At 41.2% G+C, this 19,111-nt stretch overlaps 1 protein-coding gene across 1 annotated transcript in view; it reads right to left on the bottom strand.

The window, feature by feature from the left end:
- LOC134656046 (papilin) overlaps positions 1-19,111 on the bottom strand; it is a 143,320-nt gene that overhangs the window by 30,353 nt on the left and 93,856 nt on the right. Inside the window, exons 3-31 of the mRNA XM_063511562.1 lie at positions 16,100-16,281; positions 15,369-15,503; positions 14,277-14,427; positions 13,618-13,741; positions 13,307-13,387; positions 12,873-13,048; positions 12,326-12,458; positions 11,876-12,098; positions 11,414-11,534; positions 10,844-11,023; positions 9,618-9,794; positions 8,487-8,672; positions 8,310-8,402; positions 8,134-8,268; positions 7,013-7,148; positions 6,644-6,750; positions 6,335-6,374; positions 6,163-6,225; positions 5,699-5,863; positions 5,117-5,302; positions 4,796-4,969; positions 4,005-4,280; positions 3,409-3,795; positions 2,251-2,316; positions 1,597-1,734; positions 1,101-1,302; positions 659-741; positions 347-463; positions 9-167 (exon numbers count right to left, since the gene is read on the bottom strand). Coding sequence (XP_063367632.1) covers positions 9-167; positions 347-463; positions 659-741; positions 1,101-1,302; positions 1,597-1,734; positions 2,251-2,316; positions 3,409-3,795; positions 4,005-4,280; positions 4,796-4,969; positions 5,117-5,302; positions 5,699-5,863; positions 6,163-6,225; positions 6,335-6,374; positions 6,644-6,750; positions 7,013-7,148; positions 8,134-8,268; positions 8,310-8,402; positions 8,487-8,672; positions 9,618-9,794; positions 10,844-11,023; positions 11,414-11,534; positions 11,876-12,098; positions 12,326-12,458; positions 12,873-13,048; positions 13,307-13,387; positions 13,618-13,741; positions 14,277-14,427; positions 15,369-15,503; positions 16,100-16,281 — 4,396 coding nt within the window. The remainder of the gene's footprint in view (positions 1-8; positions 168-346; positions 464-658; positions 742-1,100; positions 1,303-1,596; positions 1,735-2,250; positions 2,317-3,408; positions 3,796-4,004; positions 4,281-4,795; positions 4,970-5,116; positions 5,303-5,698; positions 5,864-6,162; positions 6,226-6,334; positions 6,375-6,643; positions 6,751-7,012; positions 7,149-8,133; positions 8,269-8,309; positions 8,403-8,486; positions 8,673-9,617; positions 9,795-10,843; positions 11,024-11,413; positions 11,535-11,875; positions 12,099-12,325; positions 12,459-12,872; positions 13,049-13,306; positions 13,388-13,617; positions 13,742-14,276; positions 14,428-15,368; positions 15,504-16,099; positions 16,282-19,111) is intronic.

The raw sequence follows: 19,111 nt of genomic DNA, 5'->3' as shown, positions 1-19,111 counted from the left end.
CAGTTTACCTTCTAGATTGGGCCCAGTCGCCGGCTGGTAGTTGTCGGGGCAGCAGCCGTGCGGCGTGAGCAGACAGCAGCCCAGCTTGTTGGGTCCGTGCGCCGCTGTGTCGCCATCGTCGCAGCAGCCAAACTCGGAAGTGCTGCACGGGTGGCACACTTCCTTGCCTTTAAAAACAACCGTCAAAACATTTAGACCTTGAGAAACTGGGACAATCGCAATGCTGTTTAGTATCTGTAATATGCGAACAAGGATTAAATATGTATACATCATTTGTAACTAAAATAGTAGCATTTCTGTTTTTTTTTTTTTTCTATAATCAGAGAAAGGATTGAGTTTTACAAACCATCGACGATTTCGCATTTTTCGGTAACAGGCTCGGTTGTCGTTTCTGTGGTCGTTTCTTCGGTAGATCCTGTTTCTGCTGATGCATCCGATTCCGTAGTTGCTTCCGTGGGAGACTCTAAAATGAATGTTTCGGTTTACAATTTATATCAAGTTTTGATTCTGCCAAATCATGAGAAAAAAAATGCCTTTAGGTATATCGACAACATGTATTTCGTAAGCAGAAAAGTATACAATAGTATAATATATTTGATTTAATACTCGACTTGGTGAATTTTAAGCTTATATGAAGATATTTTTGGCTTGACCGTACTTGTTGTAGTTGTAGACGTTTCTGGGCATCCCGCCTTATGCGGCCCAGTGGCTTTGGTTTCATTGTCCGCGCAGCAACCAAACCTAGAACAAAACACATTTATTTGAAGATTATGGTGACAAACAATAAAATTTACTAAAGTACGCCGTATACTATACCTCTTATGCTGCGAAGAAAGTTAATCCGTGAAAATAGCAGTCGACATCGACACCAGCAGGGTAGTTCACGATCCAAAGTGACTAAGGATTTCGCTGCACCGCTTACATGTTCATAGATTAAGTATTATTTAAGTTGAAAAATTGTTCCTTACAGCCTTACACAGTTCTTACATAAAGGCCCGCTAGTCTGGCTGTACCTAAGCCAGAGAAAAATAATGTTCTACCTCAAAAGTAGCACAGGTAGGTATGACAAAAAAACCACAAAGGAATTTTCCCCTACTTACTTAGACAACTTGCAAGCCGGCGGGCAGCCCTCCTGGTCGTTGCCTTCTGCCGGTGTCTTGTGGTCAGTCTTGCAGCATCCGTACAGAGTCTCCTCGCAGTTGGGCACGGGGCAGTCCCTGTTGCGTGGGCCTCCAGCGGGAGACACGCCGTCGGGGCAGCAGCCATATTTGGTGTCCTTGCAAGTGGTTGGGCTTGGACATCCTGGAAAATTTAATTATATTTTGAGTTTGATTTCTGTTGGTTCGGGTTTAAGTTCAGATGATGATGATGATGAAGTTCAGTGATGCTTTCTTGCTCTTCTTGTATTGGCCATCACGTTTTGGCGAAATCGACATTTTATCTTGTTCGAGCATTGAATTTTTTTGTTCGAGTCCTTTTACAAATTTTTAAATTACCAAAATAAGTATATAATATGTAAGGTTAACGTCAGAAGTGGTAGTAGGTAGGTAAGCTAGGTAAGCTAGGTACAGTTTAGTAGCTAAGTTTTTAATTTACCTTCATCGAATGGCCCGCCAGCGGGTGTCTTCTTGTCTGGACAGCATCCGAACTTGCTGGAGACGCACTTGGCCGGCTTGTTCCTCGGTCTGCAGCGCGGAGACTTAGTTGACAGTATAGTAGACAAGTCCCAACGTGCTAAACAAAATTATTTTAAATGTAAATAAATGTAACAAATACAAATCCGCAATTACGATTTTAAAATTAATAATTTTAAACCGGCCGGTTTTGTCACCTACAAAGAATGGGCTGTCAACATTGACGTATAATATCTAAGGACGGGCTAATGGGGCACTAAACATCGTACTAGTTCAGCGGTGCTACCCACGAATTCCAGCCAATCGTGCAGTCTAACGCGAACTAGTTGCGACCAATAGCGCGCGTAATGCGAACTCGTCAACCAATCGCGCGCTTGATGTGAACTCATCAACCAATCGCGTTGTAGCGATTTCACACCGCTGTACTGGCCCCTGTCATGCGTCATTATTATTGCCCGTAAAGCCAGTCCCTAGATATCTATGTCAATGGCTGTCAAGAGAGCGCGTTTCGGACGACTGATTAGCATAGTCTCGTTTCGCTCAGTCAAATAGAATAGTAATAATAATTTTTAACAAGTATGCTTTTTGACAAAAATTGGTTACTATAGGTACTTACTACTTTCATCAGATTCGGTAGTTCCATCAGTTGAACCATATGAAGATCCGTCAGTAGATCCGGTTCCTGCGTGAGAAAGTGTTATTATTGAAAAGAAACTACAGTTAGATATTAGAACCTATAATTGGCTCTGTGATTCTATTGTAATTTCTGGACATGTGTGCGCTGTTGCTTTTCCATGTACTAAAATAAAATAAAATAAAATAAGTAATTTAAGACATTATAAACCAACCAGGGAAGGATGTGAAATTGACCTATGAAAATGGTCATAATGGTCAAAAATCAAATTTCTCTAAATCAAATTATGTAGGTACCTAGTCCCTTAAAAGTTTAAAGTTCAAACGTTACAGTATTTTTCTTTGAGGTGGCTTAAGAGGCCGGTATCGATTTTAGGCGCAAAAATGTAAAATTGATAGATTTAGTCGATGAAATTGTACACCTTCTGTTACGTAATAGAAATAACAAATACTGGTATCTATTAGCACGTCTTCTTATCTTGCATTTGTACAGATCATTTTTTTGAAAACTGACTCACTAAATTAGTAATGATTTTTTTTCTGATGGACGTTTAGATAAACGCGCGTAAAGCACTGATTTAGTCGATCTTATTTGTAAATTCCGTAAAGTTTGGACTGCTAAAAATGGTAATTATGTATTACACATATCCTATACTCCAACTTGCATAGACTACATTTTTGTTATATGATATTGAACAAGAGTAAATGAAAGTTAGACGAAATCAATTTTCACCAGAAATTACTTCATAACACGTGAACATTTTTCGTGAAAATCGACTTAATTTCAACGTAATTTTGATACTTAAACAATCTACAACATTTCCTGAAACTGTTCTTATACATAATTTTTTATAATTTATAACTATAATTTTTTGATGAATTTTTAAAAACTGCCCCTGCTCGTCATATATTGCCGGTGACGCACGCTCGGGACCTTATTATTAAAAGGCAAGATGAGAAGACGTGTCAATAGAAACCAATACTTGTTATTTAGATATTAAGTAACAAAAGGAGTACAATTTCAACGACTAAATCTATCAATTTTACATTTTGGCTCTAAAATCGTTAACGGAGCCTTAAGCCCCACGCACAAAATCTGGGACTAGGGAAAATAAATAATACTTAATAAAAATATGCTAACCGGTTTCTGTAGTCGACTCAGTAGCGCCTGATTCTGTGGAACCTTCGCTTCCTGTGCTACCCGATGGAGTAGTCTCACCAGCTTCGGTAGTTGTCGACGAGCCTCCGTCTGTCGAGCCGGAGACACCCTCCGTTGTAGATAAGGATGAACCACCAGTTTCGGTACTTTCACTAGGCGAGGAGCCGCTAACTTCGGTGGATCCACTAGGAGAAGAGCCGCTAACTTCGGTGGTTTCACTTGGCGAAGAGCTGCCAGTTTCAGTAGTTCCACTGGGCGAAGAGCCGCCAGCTTCAGTAGTTTCACTAGAACCGCCAGTTTCGGTAGGCCCACTAAGTGTAGTACCACCCTCGGTTGTGGAACTGATATCCCCAGGGCTAGTAGATGAACCTGGGGGCAAGAGGGTACCTATCGATTAAAATTCGGTTGCTCTTAAAACCAGCGCCATGACTGGTGCCGGTTGGCTGCGATTTTGGTGTTAAGTAGCTTTACACTTGTAGGAACGTGTTCTATGCAATTGTTCATTCGTTTAATTTTAATTAATATTAAGTATTCATGTCCATAATTTTATAACACTTAATGCCGATTGTTTTACTCACCATCACTTGAGACTGTGGATCCATCAGATGTAGCCTCGCTAGAGCCAGACGTTGTAGTTTCTCCTGCCACAGAGGTCGTCGTTCCTGAACCAAGTGTAGTGGTCTCTCCGCCGGGAGTAGTGGTCTCCCCGCTGGGTGTAGTGGTCTCCCCGCCGGGTGTTGTCGTCTCTCCGCTAGGTGTGGTCTCTGAGCTATCCGTTGTCGAGTCAGAAGTTGAGCTAGTCGGCGTAGTTTCTTCTGAGGTAGTTTCAGTAGGTTCGCTTGAGCTGGTAGCATCTGAATCAAAATGATGTTTTTAGGATTCGTTTTTGTAATTTAACAGTAGACTCTGACCTACTTAATTTGCGATAGCAGCACTAATATCGACCTAGCACTTGGCATAAAAACTTAGCGTGGTCAGACGTTTGTTATTTGAATTAAATAATTATCTGCTGCTTCCTAATTATCGACGCATATCGAAGCAAGGGGTTGGCTACTGAAGCAAGGGATTGGCTACTCAATTTAGATATTAAATTGTAAATATTTCATTTCTGTGTAAATTGTAAATTAAGTGTAATTCTTTGTTCAGGAATAAAGCCATACGACATAATAATAATAATCGACGCATATCGAGGCATTGTTTCATCAGGAAATAAGATATCAAACTAGGTGTTTATATTTATAAAAACCATCGACAATGCTGTCTCTATCTGTAAGCAAGTTCTTTATTCATAAAAAAGAGAGATCATTGTCTATGATTTCTATAGACTATAGGCTAATGTTAAAGAACTTGCTCTTTAATAGTTACTCACCACTGCTTGAGACTCCAGTTGAACCACTGACTGTGGATCCAGGGGTTGTGGTCTCTCCAGACACTGTTGACCCAGCAGTTGTGCTTTCACCAGCCACAGTGGAGCCGGCTGTTGTGGTTTCGCCGGCCACCGTTGAGCTGGAGTCAGAGGTAGATTCCGAGGCAGAGGTGTCACCTACAATACATACATACTTTTGTATTATCAATCAAATTTTGTCCCGGGTTTGTATTTGAAGGTTGATCTGAGGGATATTTTAGACTTCCTTAGAAGGTATGAGTTAAGTTAGAGCCTGATGGTCTATGAAATATAGACGGTACTCACCGCTGCTCGAGACTCCAGTAGAGCTGTCCGTAGATCCTGACACTGTGGTCTCTCCTGACACTGTGGTCTCTCCTGACACCGTGGAGCCCGGCGTCGTGGTCTCACCGGCCACTGTGGAGCCCTCGGTCAAGTCTGAGCCTGATGACCCTGACGATGTTTCCGTAGTCTCGCCCGAGCCAGTGGTATCTGAAAAGATATTTGAATGAACACTAATTGGTGTAAAGGTGTAAATAACATGAAACGTGGACAATAAATATTGTCAAATTATAAATAAGGTTCGTTGCAAATAATGACGGTCTACATTGTAATACCTATACTGAGTGCCACCTAGTCCATCCACTGGCCCTTACTGAAAATCAGCGTCGCGGAATGTGCCATGTGGCTCATACCGTGACACCTAGCTGAGTGAGGACCATTAGCTCAACCTCTCATTTTGTGTTCTCTTTGTTAGTTTTTAAGGTTATGTTATATTTTGCTAATAAATGCTTTCTTCTTCTTCTTCTTCATAAAGTGAGAGGCCAAATATATTTGATATTCTCATATTCTTCATGATTATATTATATTGGTTCCGTTAGTACTCACCACTGCCCGAGACTGTTGAGCCAGTGTCTGTGGAGCCTGGTGTTGAGGTCTCTCCAGTCTCAGTCGAACTTGTTGAGCCGGTCTCGTCTGTCAAATCGGAGCCAGTAACCGTAGATCCAGACTCCGTTGTTAAATCAGTTTCGCCAGAGCCTAATTCAGTGATATCTAAAAAATAAGTAAATAAGTAAATCACCAGTATCAATGGTGTAACTGCTAAAAATCTTCTTGATGAATAGGAAAAAAAAACAAAGACCAAATTTATACTAGGTACTCTCGTATAGGGCTTTATTTTACAGTTATACAGCCACGAACACAAGTGTCGTAACCGGGATGCTGGTTAAACATCTGACACAGATGGTAAAGGCCTATTATTACCTACGTAAATGGCGAAAAATAAATGGTTTTTTTTTATCAAAATTTGATGAAGAGTCGAAAGACATTTCAAAAAATTTGTCCATACATACCTGATCCAGTTACGGTTGAGAAAGAGGTGAAGTCGAATTCCGTTTCAGTGGCCCCGGAACCTTCTGTAAATAGAGAAAAACTGTTATTTGGGCGCATATTCTTTACCTTGTCATATCAAAAACCCATATTATATATTATTATTATTATAAGTAATAATAACTCAAAGATTACCTGCTGTAGATGAGGCGTCACTGAACATCATATCACTGAGCTGAAAACATATTGAATTAGAAAACAGCCGGAAGAAATACTTTAGACTAAAGAGTTATTAACGTAAAAGTGTATACATTCTAAGAAAAAAGTGATTCTAATTTGGTAGCTGATGTAGATGGCGCTGGTAGCTGATGTTGTAGACAGCCAGAGTTACTGCATAATGTTCTGTCCGCCGTCATCTTCTTGAACTCAGGGCAATAAGATTTTTTATTAATCTTTAATTATCTTACAAAATGATGACAGTATGATTTGTCAGAGAGTACATACCGAGGTGCTGGTTAGCAGTTCTGCGCCAACCTCTTCCTCTTCCTCTTCGCAGTCGGGTAAATCGTCATCATCCATCACAGTCGTTGATGATACGGACAACAGTTCGTCTGTAAAAATAGCGTGAAAAAAATGCATCAGTACCTATTTATATTTAAAAATGTTGGATTATTTCTATGATTTTCCAATAGCTATGGCAATTGTGCGTGAAGGGCAGAGTATTATAGCATAGATTGCCTAAAGACGGTATTAGAAAAGAAAAGGATATAATTTAGGGGAATTTCGAGTTAAAGGTAGATTTCTACTAACCTAACCCACCCAATTTTTTTAAGATTGTAATGATACCAACAACAAAAACCCGTAGAAACCTACCTATGTTGCAAGGCTCAGGGTTGCAGGATTGCTCTTCGTCAGGCATGTCAGCTTCGGGACAAGAGCTGGACGCATTGCCGCCGCTCAGGCACATCACCTTACGGTACTGCACGCCGCCGTCGCACTCTTTCGTGCACTGTAACATAACAAGTATACGATTAAATTATCTTATACTCTTAAGTATAATTTTGAGGCCATGAACACCGAACAATCATAAATTTAATGATGCGCGTTAAGAAATTAAATAAAATAAGAGCCGGTTATTCTCTTTCTCATCTTAGAGTTTATCCGGGTTGCGTCCTCAGCTCCTACTTCAGAGCCCAGCGCCCGCTTTCTGGTATTTTCTCCACACTTCTAACGCCTGGCATCATTTCCTGTGTGACCATTGGGCACGCATAGCAATCCCTCACAACGTCAAGCCAGCATCTCCAGGACAAAATCATATAGCGGGGCAGTAGTCAGCCGGGCACGGCGTGTTGTCGTTGTATTTGAAGTCGGCATAGCACTTGTTTTAACAACTTCTTGTAAAGGCCATAGCACGGCAGACCTACCGCACGGTCAGTACAGACAGGTATTATAAGAACCCACCACGGTCCAGTTGGCCGCGAACCAGATAGCGGGGCAGTTGTCGGCTGGGACCTCGCACGGCGTGTTGTCGTTGTATTTGGAGTCGGCATCGCACTTGGTTTAGTCAACTTCTTGTAAAGTCCATAGCACGGCAGACCTACCGCACATGCAGTCAGTACAGACAGGTATTATAAGAACCCACCTCGGTCCAGTTGGCCGCGAACCAGATAGCGGGGCAGTTGTCCGCCGGGATCTCGCACGGCGTAGTTTCGTTGTATTTGGAGTCGGCATCGCACTTGGTTTTACAACTCCTTGTAAAGCCCATAAGACAGCAGACCTACCGCACGGTCAGTACAGACAGGTATTATAAGAACCCACCTCGGTCCAGTTGGCCGCGAACCAGATAGCGGGGCAGTTGTCCGCCGGGATCTCGCACGGCGTAGTTTCGTTGTATTTGGAGTCGGCATCGCACCTGGTTTTACAACTCCTTGTAAAGCCCATAAGACGGCAGACCTACCGCACGGTTAGTACAGACGGGTATTATAAGAACCCACCTCGGTCCAGTTGGCTGCGAACCAGATAGCGGGGCAGTTGTCGGCCGGGACCTCGCACGGAGTGGTGTCGTTGTACTTGGAGTCGGCATCGCACTTGGTTTTACAACTCCTTGTAAAGCCCATAAGACGGCAGACCTACCGCACGGTCAGTACAGACAGGTATTATAAGAACCCACCTCGGTCCAGTTGGCTGCGAACCAGATAGCGGGGCAGTTGTCGGCCAGGACCTCGCACGGAGTGGTGTCGTTGTACTTGGAGTCGGCATCGCACTTGGTTTAGTCAACTTCTTGTAAAGGCCATAGCACGGCAGACCTACCGCACGGTCAGTACAGATAGGTATTATAAGAACCCACCTCAGTCCAGTTGGCCGCGAACCAGATAGCGGGGCAGTTGTCGGCCGGGACCTCGCACGGAGTGGTGTCGTTGTACTTGGAGTCGGCGTCGCACTTGGCCTCGTCCACCTGCTGCACGGCGCCGCCGTCGAAGAACCCGCAGAACACCTTGCGCGTCTTCACGCCTTCGCCGCAGTCTACGGAACACTAGGTGAAAAAAAAATTAAGGTTTACTGACACAAGCGAAAAACGAACATTGTCCAAAAAAAAATAGAGGACCGGTGGTTGCGCTTTTGTTATCAAAATGGACCTTTTTGCTGCGTAAACGGTTCTTAAATTTGTTTTGAGTGGTATTGTGGCCCATTCGATGTGAGTTTTCGTTGGTAGGTCTTCGCGTACAAAAACTCGGAACTCAAAAATGGATGACGTAGCAGCGCAGCGCTAAATAAACTGACTACATAACATTTAAATTTGAAACTAAAGAGCTCGTGTAGCTCCATTTCGAAATGCCATCCCTCTATTATAATAACAATGTAGAGGTCACTTCTGGATGAGATTTTTATTTTATTTTATTTATTAAATTAGGCACACAAAACAGAGATGAAATAATTATTTTCAGTATACAGGTTTTGGTTGGGAATGCCATCCAAAGCATGTATGCTCATCATGAAAACATATTGGAGCGAAAACTACAACTACATGCTAACTGTATGCTAAGGCTACAGCTAACTAACTTAATTACACAGTAAAGCAATTTTTGACACAAAACATAATAATTCACATTAAGTAACCCGATAGTAGGCACTTGTTATTTAAGTATTTTCTCTTGCTTAAGCATTTGTTATGTACAATTAGTAGGTAATATAAGTTTACATTATTATTTTTCAATTGTACCTCGATACAATTTGTAAATTAGGAAACTATAGGTCTATAAAGGAATCAATTTGTAGCTATTAGCTAAGTTGCTCATATGTTTATTAAGACTGTTTGTTTCTCAATAATAAAAAAAAAGAAAAAAAATTAGTTTTCTTAAAAGGGAAAATTGATTGGCTCAGGACCGGGATAAGTGGCGTACTCGACGAGAGGCCTATGCTCAGCAGTGGGCGATAAAAGGCTGATATGATGATGAATGTAGAGGTAATCGTTACTTACGTTGCTCCACTGTGTGGAATACCACTGCGACTCGCAAGCAGGCAGCGTGGACTCGTCGCACGGTTTCTGCAGCTCCGGCTTGCGATGGTACGAGCACAGATCCGAGTCCACAACTTGACGGTCCTTCGTCACGCACAGCGCCTCACGAGTGTAGTACTTCGACACGCAGGAGTCACACTAGAAGAAAATATTTAAATTTAGTTTGCTAGACAAGCTAGTATGGTTGGGGTCCCAAGGTTGTACGCATACAGACTACAATTATGCTCTTGAAAAGTCCTTAAATTAATGTAATTTTGTCCCTTTCTTTATTTTTGTAGTTTGTTTCTTTTTGTACATGGAAAAGTTATCATTTATTTTAATTATTATTTCCACAAATGGTCATGACTAAATGCGGGCTTGTAACTTAATAACAGCTTAAATAGAATTAACCTAATAGGTACCCTAAGAAGGTATCCTAGATGACCTAGATCAGCGCAGCCGATTTTCTTTTGTCAACTAGTGACTGCATGTTGGCAGCAACAGCAGTGGGATGAAAATTATGTTCAGGGGTCGGACAAAAGTGCCGATGACGTAAAAATGACGTAATCTTGCACACAGGATAATGTTTGAGTTTGTATTTAAACTTCCGTGTGACATGTAGTAACAAAGTAGTATTAATGAAGTAACAAAATAATCGTAAATAAATCCATGGAATTAATAATACAGGTGGTAGGGTGATGTAGTGAATAAAATAAATTTCTTCGTTGGTATATCTTGATTACAGCAAGAGCAGTATACGTGTTTGTCACGTACCTCCAAAAACGGAAAATTGCCACAATATTCGAGTACAGATGACATTTTAGAGCGTTTTCTTATACATTAGTAAATATACATTTTAGCTAAATATAATCGTGAAGATACAATAGCTAAACAATAACGAAGTCAATTTATTGTTCATCTGATTGACAATGTGTCAGTCAAAAACGTACTTACTCATTTCAAGTGGCGATATCGTTTAATAAAGAGGTTGATAAATGATAAGTGATAATTGTTTATGAAAATCAAAAATACTATTTGAAATCATCCTATAAGTGGTTTGACGTCATCCGCACTTTTTGTCCGACCCCTGATTATGTTTGTTTCTCAAGGGCCGTTTTGTAAGTGAAGTAACATGTTTAAGAGCAGGGGAGCGTGTATTTTAAAGTACAAGATTGTTTCCAAGTATATAATGATGAGCAGGTACTCACCCCGGTCCAGTTGGATATAACCCAGTCGATACCATCACACGGGTGGATATTGCAGGGCTGCTCCGCGGCAGGCTTCTCGTCTTCGCAGCTCTCGTCTACCAGCACCTCCACGCGGCCCTTGGTCTTCCTGTGGCAGACCACCTGGCGCGTCTGCTTGCCGTCGCCACACAGCTTGTCACACTGAAGAAGAAAAGTTAGTTATTAATAAAGTTGACCGTGCCTTCATTTCAAACCTTCAAAATGGTTTCTTAGGCTTTATTAATCTAATACAGTAAATTAATGTTTGGTTTGGCAAAAAAAAGGGCCATATAATTTTGCTGTAAAGGGAAACAATCTTAACCCTTAAATGCATGTTTTTGTATACCTAATTTCCTAATAAATTGAAATAGAGAGGTTGTATAGATTGTGGGAAAAATAAAGAAAATAAACATAGTAATTAAAAAATTATATATGCATATTGAGGCCATCAAAGTATACCATGTACTACATCATAATACATTTAAGGGTTAAACAAGGACTTTGTAAAACAAGTACTTGAGCTTTCCAACTTTCATTAGAGGATACACTTACAGGTTTCCAAGGTCCAGTGAACCAGGTGGGGCAGGAGGCGTTGACGTTGCACTTCTGGTGCTCTTCGGGCTTGTCACCCAGCCGTCTGAAGCATTGGTTCTCGTCCACTATCGATGGGTACCTACAATTAAATCCCAAAACGTCTGAAAGCTATAATAGCAGGTATTAAGATCTTAGTAGACCTTATTAGCTTTAAGCTGAACAGAATTGCCTCTACTGTATAAGATAAACCGTACATTGGATGCATACGCAGCCATCTGCAGCTCCTACAAGCTTTAGACATACGTGGTGCATATTTTTCCGGTGTGACCTGACTTTTAATGCAGGTAAGAACTTTTTAAAAGTGCATCTCCAAGAAAATGTTTCGACTTTTATGCAAAGCGAAGACAGTGATATGTTGGTACAGATCTACCTTGAGGTTCGGTAGGAACTGCATGGAATAAAATATTTATTTTGACTTGCCCGTTAGAGATGATCTTCTGGCACTGCACGGAGCGCGACTGCGAGCCGCCGGAGCCGCACAGCTTGGAGCAGGGCCCCCACGGGCTCGGCACCCATTCCGGCATGCACTCAGCCAGTTGGCAGGTCTCGTTGGCGATAGGTCGGAGTCCTGCGTCGCAAAGGCTCTCGTCCACGATTTCCAGCTCATCGCGAGTCCGACATGTCACGTTGCGGGTTTGGAAACCTTGAAAACACATGCCATATTATTTTATTAGGTACCTACTGTTTCTACAAGTACGTGAAACCCACAGTAACGCCTGGTGCCTAGATCAAGATTAGTCTTTATGATGATGATGAGTTTATAGTGTTTTACAATCTGTCAAAACAAGGTTCATGGTATAGCAAGTTTTTAGGCTTTTGTCGTGTTGGTTGAGTTGGTGCATAATTTGGAGTAATTATTCGTATCATTACCTGAGCCGCAACTAACGCTGCATGGCGAGAACTCCTCATGCGTCCAGGTGTAGGTGGTGTTGGTGGGCGGCGCCAGGTCCTTAGGGATGCTGTACTCGTATTTGATGCCCACGTTTGTCTCTTGCAAGAGCAGCTGGAAACCAGAACATGCATGTTACTTCTGTTTACTCAATACACTGAGAAACTAGGGGTTTAATAAGTACATGACATGTTATGCTGAACATGCCTAATTGTGGCCTACAAGTCAGAACTCAATCTGCTTCTATCTATATGGTAAATAGGTTCTACAGAAGAAGTGATCAGCAACTCACTGTCAATTCATTACGCTAATCAGTGAACAGTTTCAATTCTTTTTTACTACTTTAGTGGCAAACAAGCATTCGGTCCGCCTGATAGAAAGCGGACCGCGGGCCGTGATGTATAGTGGTGGAATGGAATCGTTGGTTGACAAACCAAGGTGTTTGCGAAAGTTTTGTGCAATCTCAATCACCGTTAGACGCTGATATTGCCACGATGCCCAAAAAAATTCTAGTCGTTCGAGTATTACCGAGAGATAAAGTGGCTCGTTGATGGGTCCCAAGCACCGCAGCTTGTCCGGCGCCGCGAAGCCCTGCACGCTGCGCTCGTAATGCCACGGCACGCCGGCGATCTGCATCGTGTGAGGAAAGCTGATCTGGTAGTCGCCGTTCAGGTAGTACTTGTTGTCCTTCTTTGATCGGAGAGCTAAAAACGAGAGCTTGTGATCAAAATTTTGCTACAGATTCTGATCAGATTGTGAAAATTGCCAACAATCGAATAACGACATCTTGTTAGCGGTCAGCGGTAAGCTCAAAAAGGGCGTTTATATCCTCGTCAGCTACAGCTTACTGGATTTGCTGTCTTTAACTAGCTAACTGGTGTAAGTAATAGTGTAGGTACATATATTAGGATTAGTTATACGAGTAAGCAGGATAAGAAAAAATGCGTCGTGCTAGGACTTACCAAGATAATTGTTGGATTTGTCTATCTCCTCTATAATAATATTTGTTGCTCCTTCGGGTATGAGAAGAATGTCGTTGTACCCTGAAAAACAAAACAAAAAATCATGTTAGTTCTAAAAGCAAACATTTAAAAGCACTACGTCTTTATCAAAAAGCGCCAAAAGAGTAGTGGGATGCAAATGCAAGTGCAAGTGGGATGGAAATGGACCGCCGTTTCTGGAGACCTCGAATAGGATTGATGATTCGGTCGGTCGATATTTATGAATTCTCGGACCACCAAAGACCATCAGGGGTCCACGGACAACCGGTTACCTTGGGTGTAATCTTGGTTGTCGATAAGGCCTGCGTTGGTGTGACAGTTGGTCCCGTTGCCGCGGCACACGCGGCACTTGTCTTCACGAGCGTTGGACCCCAGCATCATGTCGCAGCCCACTGGCTAGAAGAACATACAATTAGTTAATTCGTAAGCACAGATATTTTATAAAGTTTGCAAAATTCTGGGAAATTGAAACAAAATTTTCTTCATGGATAAGGAAAGTTTCACCACGAGGAAAATTTATCTATTTCAAAAAATTTCCGTCATCGTCATTGCATGTTCGCTTCTAAATATGTACCTAATACAACTTGCTTCATCATTTAGTTGTGCACAATTTTCAGAGTGGTCGTCATTGTTATCATGTTACATTGTCCACGATAAACATTTTTTGCAACTACTCTCCGGACGTTTTAATATCAATATTTGGGTTGCCAACCCGCAACCCAAACATTGGTCCTACGCACCGGATAATGTTGTTTTCATTAATGAAAGGGTTTAAGGGTTGAAATAACTTATAAACGTTGTCGCTTCTGTTATTATCCTTGCTGATAGTTGCTCATAGACTTGCTATGTAGGTAAATCGCTTGAAAAGCATAAAAAAACCTATTTACTCGTACCTACAAAATGAACCCTGGGAAGTATGTTCTAAAGTTACCTGGCAAGAGCCATCGACGCAGACGTCGAAGGACTCGTCGTTGCACCTCGTGCCGTCCGTCACCTTCGGCGCCTGCCGGTAGTAGAACCGCTCGCCCTTCGGCATGCAGTTCAGCTCGCACGGCCGGGGACCGTTCGTGTACGGTACCCAACTGGGGAAGAAAGGTTACTTTACGAAATTCTATATCAACTAAAATAAATCAATCGCGCGTTTACAAAATGTTTTACTGTTTACTTTGAAGCACTCTGATTTTTTGTTTGAAATTAATTTAGAGGGCTCCATTTTAGCACTAAATTCAGAAAATTTTTAGTTTTAACTTTCCTAAATAAAATCACGAAAATACAGCTTTTATAAATCATTTATGAGACGTAGAGTTAAACTATCATTCTAGAAACGGAGGCTTTCCATTTTTCACCTCAACATAAATAAAATAGCCTGTTAGAGCCTGCTGTATTTCCTGGCACCGTCTGCGCTATTTGCAGCGGATCCACTGCTCACTGCTGCTGAAACTGCTGATGTCATGATTCCACTGACGTGTTGTACCCACCTGTACTTGGTTCCCTTTAGGCTTTGTATTTAAATACAGCATACTGTTCCGCAAGAAAGACGCTCGTCTCGGGACAGTTCAGACTGTCGCAGTATTCCGTGACGCCGCCCACCCAATTCACATCGGACCAAGTAACTCTGTACCCACCTGTACTTGGTCCCTTTGAAGGCTTTGTCGTTGAATCAGCGCACACTGTTCTGTACGAAAATCGCTCGTCTCAAGACAGTCCTGCGTGTTGCCATAGAGAACAAAATACTTAGATTGCTCACTCCATACATCAGTATTGATACCAAAAAGACTATTAATTTCAGTGTCTACATCTAGCATCGAGTAGCGGAACTGTCAGTACTGCTACTTGACAATAGATGTACCAGTACTATAGTTTCGCTACTCGATGCTAGACGTAGACACTGAAATTAATAGTCTTTTTGGTATCAAAACTGATGTATGGAGTGAGCACTCTTGCCTATACTTCTCTATGGTGTTGCAAAACTCCGTGACACCGCCTGCCCAGTTCACATAAGACCAAGTGACTTTGTACCCACCTGTACTTGGTCCCCTTGAAGGATTTGTCGTTAAACTCAGCGCACTGTTCAGCGCGGAAGTCGCTCTGCTCGGGGCAATCTTGCGTGTTGCATGAGAAGTACTTCGTGTCCCCTCCCGTGCAGCTCGCGCCAGACCTGAAATTGCTCTTTTATTTTACTGGGAGTTCGAGTCGCAGTTAAAATACATAATTCGCTCATTGACCTTGATAAAACGAGATGTACTCGTAGTAGGGGTGAAAGACAAAAACCCTTAAGAAGTAAATATCCAATACTCATGAACTTCACATTACGTAGACATTAAGCATTTTTAAATTGCGCCTCCCTCCCCAGAGCCCTTACGCTCACTTCTAAAGTAATTTTATATACACAAACTGGGTAAATAGGTAGCTGTTTTTCTTGTGTTTTCGTCTTTAGATATGATCGCATACAGGTTCCTCGGTTTCAAATTGGTATAACTCTAACGTCTTATTATAAAGTGTCTTTTTTTTCCGCTATTATGTAAGATCTTGCCGCATTATAACAAATTGCCAACTTTTTTTTAAATCTACATATATTAAAGCAGCCTTTATCAATAACACATATCGGCTCCGTTGGGCCTCTATATTACAGAATTTCAATGAGTGTTACTAAACAACTAGACATCAAATTGCCAACTTCATTGCCGCTACATAATCGTAAACATCAGGCGCATTTTTTCCGGATTTTTACCCTTCTGGGGGTCTCGAACTCACCCTTCTATGAGGCATATCCTCTTCTGGCTGGCAACACCGCCGCCGCAGGGCCGCGAGCAGTTGCTGGGGTTCCCCCACGGGCCCCAGCCCTTCTCACTCCCCTCCCCTCCAGGGATGACGTATGAATTTGGTAAGTACTGCCCGGCGCCCTGTCGCCTGTGTCTTCTGCGGTGGCCGGATATCTGGTGATTAAAAACAATAGAATAGAATACCTAGTTTTTTATTCGTAAACACACACAGACAAAAGACATACATAGAAATAACATAGTGAAAAATAAAGTGTCACGAAATGGCCCCATCTCAGCATGTTGCTGGCGACTTCCAGCGCTGATCTTCCGATGAAGCCATCAAGTGAGAAATAATCACGGAAGGTAACAGACGGTAATCATTAGAAATTGCTTTTTGTAAACTATATGTATAGGCATTAAGTCCGTTTGTACTTTGTTATTATATTGTACAATAAAATTTAAATAAATAGAGTTGGATCACGCTAACTCTGCATTGCATTTGCAATTAATTACAGACATCATTAATGTCACCTTCTATGAACACTACATTTTTTTAAATTTGCGCCTTTTTCTGCTGACAAGGTCGGTATGCCAGAGTATATAAATATAACGTAGGTAGGTACCAACTTGTAATTTTATAGTCGATAGTATGTAGTAATACTCATTCCTGGGCAATGAAACTATTGAATTGAATTTTATTATATGTTACATATTCGCCGATGAATAAAAATTCTTGACAATTATTCTTAACAAGGGACCACCCGTCCAATATCAAACAGTGTATCTAATTAAAAGTGACAACTTAACACTCTGCGGGGAATATCCAGTTCCAAAGTAAAGAAAATAAGAACAAAACCCGACTACTGCGAAATCTGCAAGAAATTAAGTTCGAATTACAATTAAGTCTTCCAGTTCCAGGAACTTGTTATAAAAACAAATGTAAATATTGTGTTAATTTGGTCGTAACCATACCCCTAAGATATTAGCTATAGTTTTTAAATTTTAGAAGATAAAATTCCCCTAAATTTTGAAATTTATTGTGATAAATTGCTCAGATTTTGTTATAAAATTCAACATGTGTCATCGTCATCACTAAATATTAGACCATCTAACCTATCCCCCCCGGTTTTCTCAAAATTTACTTTTTTATGTCAAAAGCAACAGACCACCAAGCGCGCTATAGTGAAATGCCGGTCGTCGCGCCGTTTTAATACAATATTATGAGGATAAACAACTTGTTAGGAATGGCTGCGCCAGCGCACAGGTGGGTATGCTATTCAGATGTGAATAAACGGTGAGTGAGAGTTTCTACGGAATTAAATGAGATGTACCTATAAAATGGTTGGAACTAAAGCAACGTCAAAGGAGTTTAATAGGTCGGTAACGCGTTATGTTACTTGACACCGCTGGAGTAGCAGGCGTCCATAGGCTACGGTAACCACTTACCAATACTTGACCCATACCTATGATAATTTGCCATCGACGCGACGTGATATAAAAATAGGTTCAGAGGAGGACGCAAGAAGGTATAACCTAGGTACCTACCTAAATTGGTACCTAAAACTAGAAAAAAAATACAAAACAGATATTTTCTACGAGTATTGAAATCTAAATTTAGATCTACCTATGCTATTAATTTCCCTTGCTGCCTCCTAATAGTTGCCGCCATGCCGTTGTTGTTAAAATTCAAATTTCAAATATTTGTTCTGCATGCATCCTTCAGAAGCTTGAGCACAAATCGGTGATAGAAGGCCTGTGCCTAGTCTAGCCCTGCCTATGTTTACATCTCAATAATATTGTAATTAATTTCCCCCTAACATTTGAATAACTTAACTGTCAGATGTCAGGCCGTTTCGTGCTTAGAAGCGGCATTTGAAATCTAAGTAATTTTAATAATTTATTCTTGATCTTGATGTTGATCTGATATTACTCAGCGCATCTCCTTCACTTAAAATTGCTACAAACGTGCTGCACACAGAGTTTCTACAAACAATATCAAAACAAATATTGTCTTCTAGGTATGTATTATTTATTCTCGCATTGGACTGACTAGTCATTTGCAGAAGTGCCGCACTCTTATGGACGCTGTATAAGCCATCAATTTATTGATGTTACGGGCCAATGATGATGATGATGATTTATTTCTGTAAACGGATAATCCTAATCGCGCATAATGAATTTGAACTACATACCTACATCCCTCGCGTTTCGAAGCCTTTACAACTTTCGTGCTCAATGGGAGACTCGGGAAGTATCTATTTTAAATTCATATGTATACGCGGTATTAATCCGTTTGGACAGTTTTATTTCAATATCAAAATCAAATTCAGACGTTTAAAGTTCAAATACCGCTGCAGTGTTCGTTTAAATAAACCACAAGTTGCCACATCTTGTGGAGTGCACTCGAGGCTGATTGCGCTGTTTGGTCGGACCTGGATAAACACGAGGCTAGGACTTGTCGGCTCGAATGCTTCCTGCTGATGACATGTTTAGTTTGGAGCCTCAACTTGGTTACCGTTTGACAATCTCTACAGTACAAATATTCGAGGTGTAATAATTGCAATAAGGCATAAAAAGGATCGCATGCTTTCATCTCTCTTCTGAATTAGTCCATTAAACGGAATGACGCGCAACGTTGGAACGCTCTCTTCAATTGTAGTGCCATTTCTGATTAAATGTATGGCTATTGAGGCTTAATACTTGTCACTTGTTTTGTCACTAGGCTTGTCACGATATAGTACAGTTTTTGGTAAGTACGTCTCCTGAAATAGTCCGTTAAACGGGATGACCCGCTGCGGTGGAACGCTCTCATCAATCGTAGTTCGTAGCGCCATCCCTGATTAGATTTATGGCTGTTCACAGGCTTACTATTCACTTGTCACTAGGGTTGTCATGTTAGAGTTTTTATATACTTTTAGATTAATTTTAATTAAAGAAAACTTTCATGAGTTTTCATGCCAAAGTTTACACTCCTAATTATTAACCCATCGTTAGTGTCTTTATA

Source organism: Cydia amplana, chromosome 17 (genome assembly GCF_948474715.1).
Source record: "Cydia amplana chromosome 17, ilCydAmpl1.1, whole genome shotgun sequence".
Classification (NCBI taxonomy): domain Eukaryota; kingdom Metazoa; phylum Arthropoda; class Insecta; order Lepidoptera; family Tortricidae; genus Cydia; species Cydia amplana.
The sequence above is the reverse complement of the archived record's forward strand: the minus strand, read 5'-3'. Positions and strand labels throughout refer to the sequence as shown.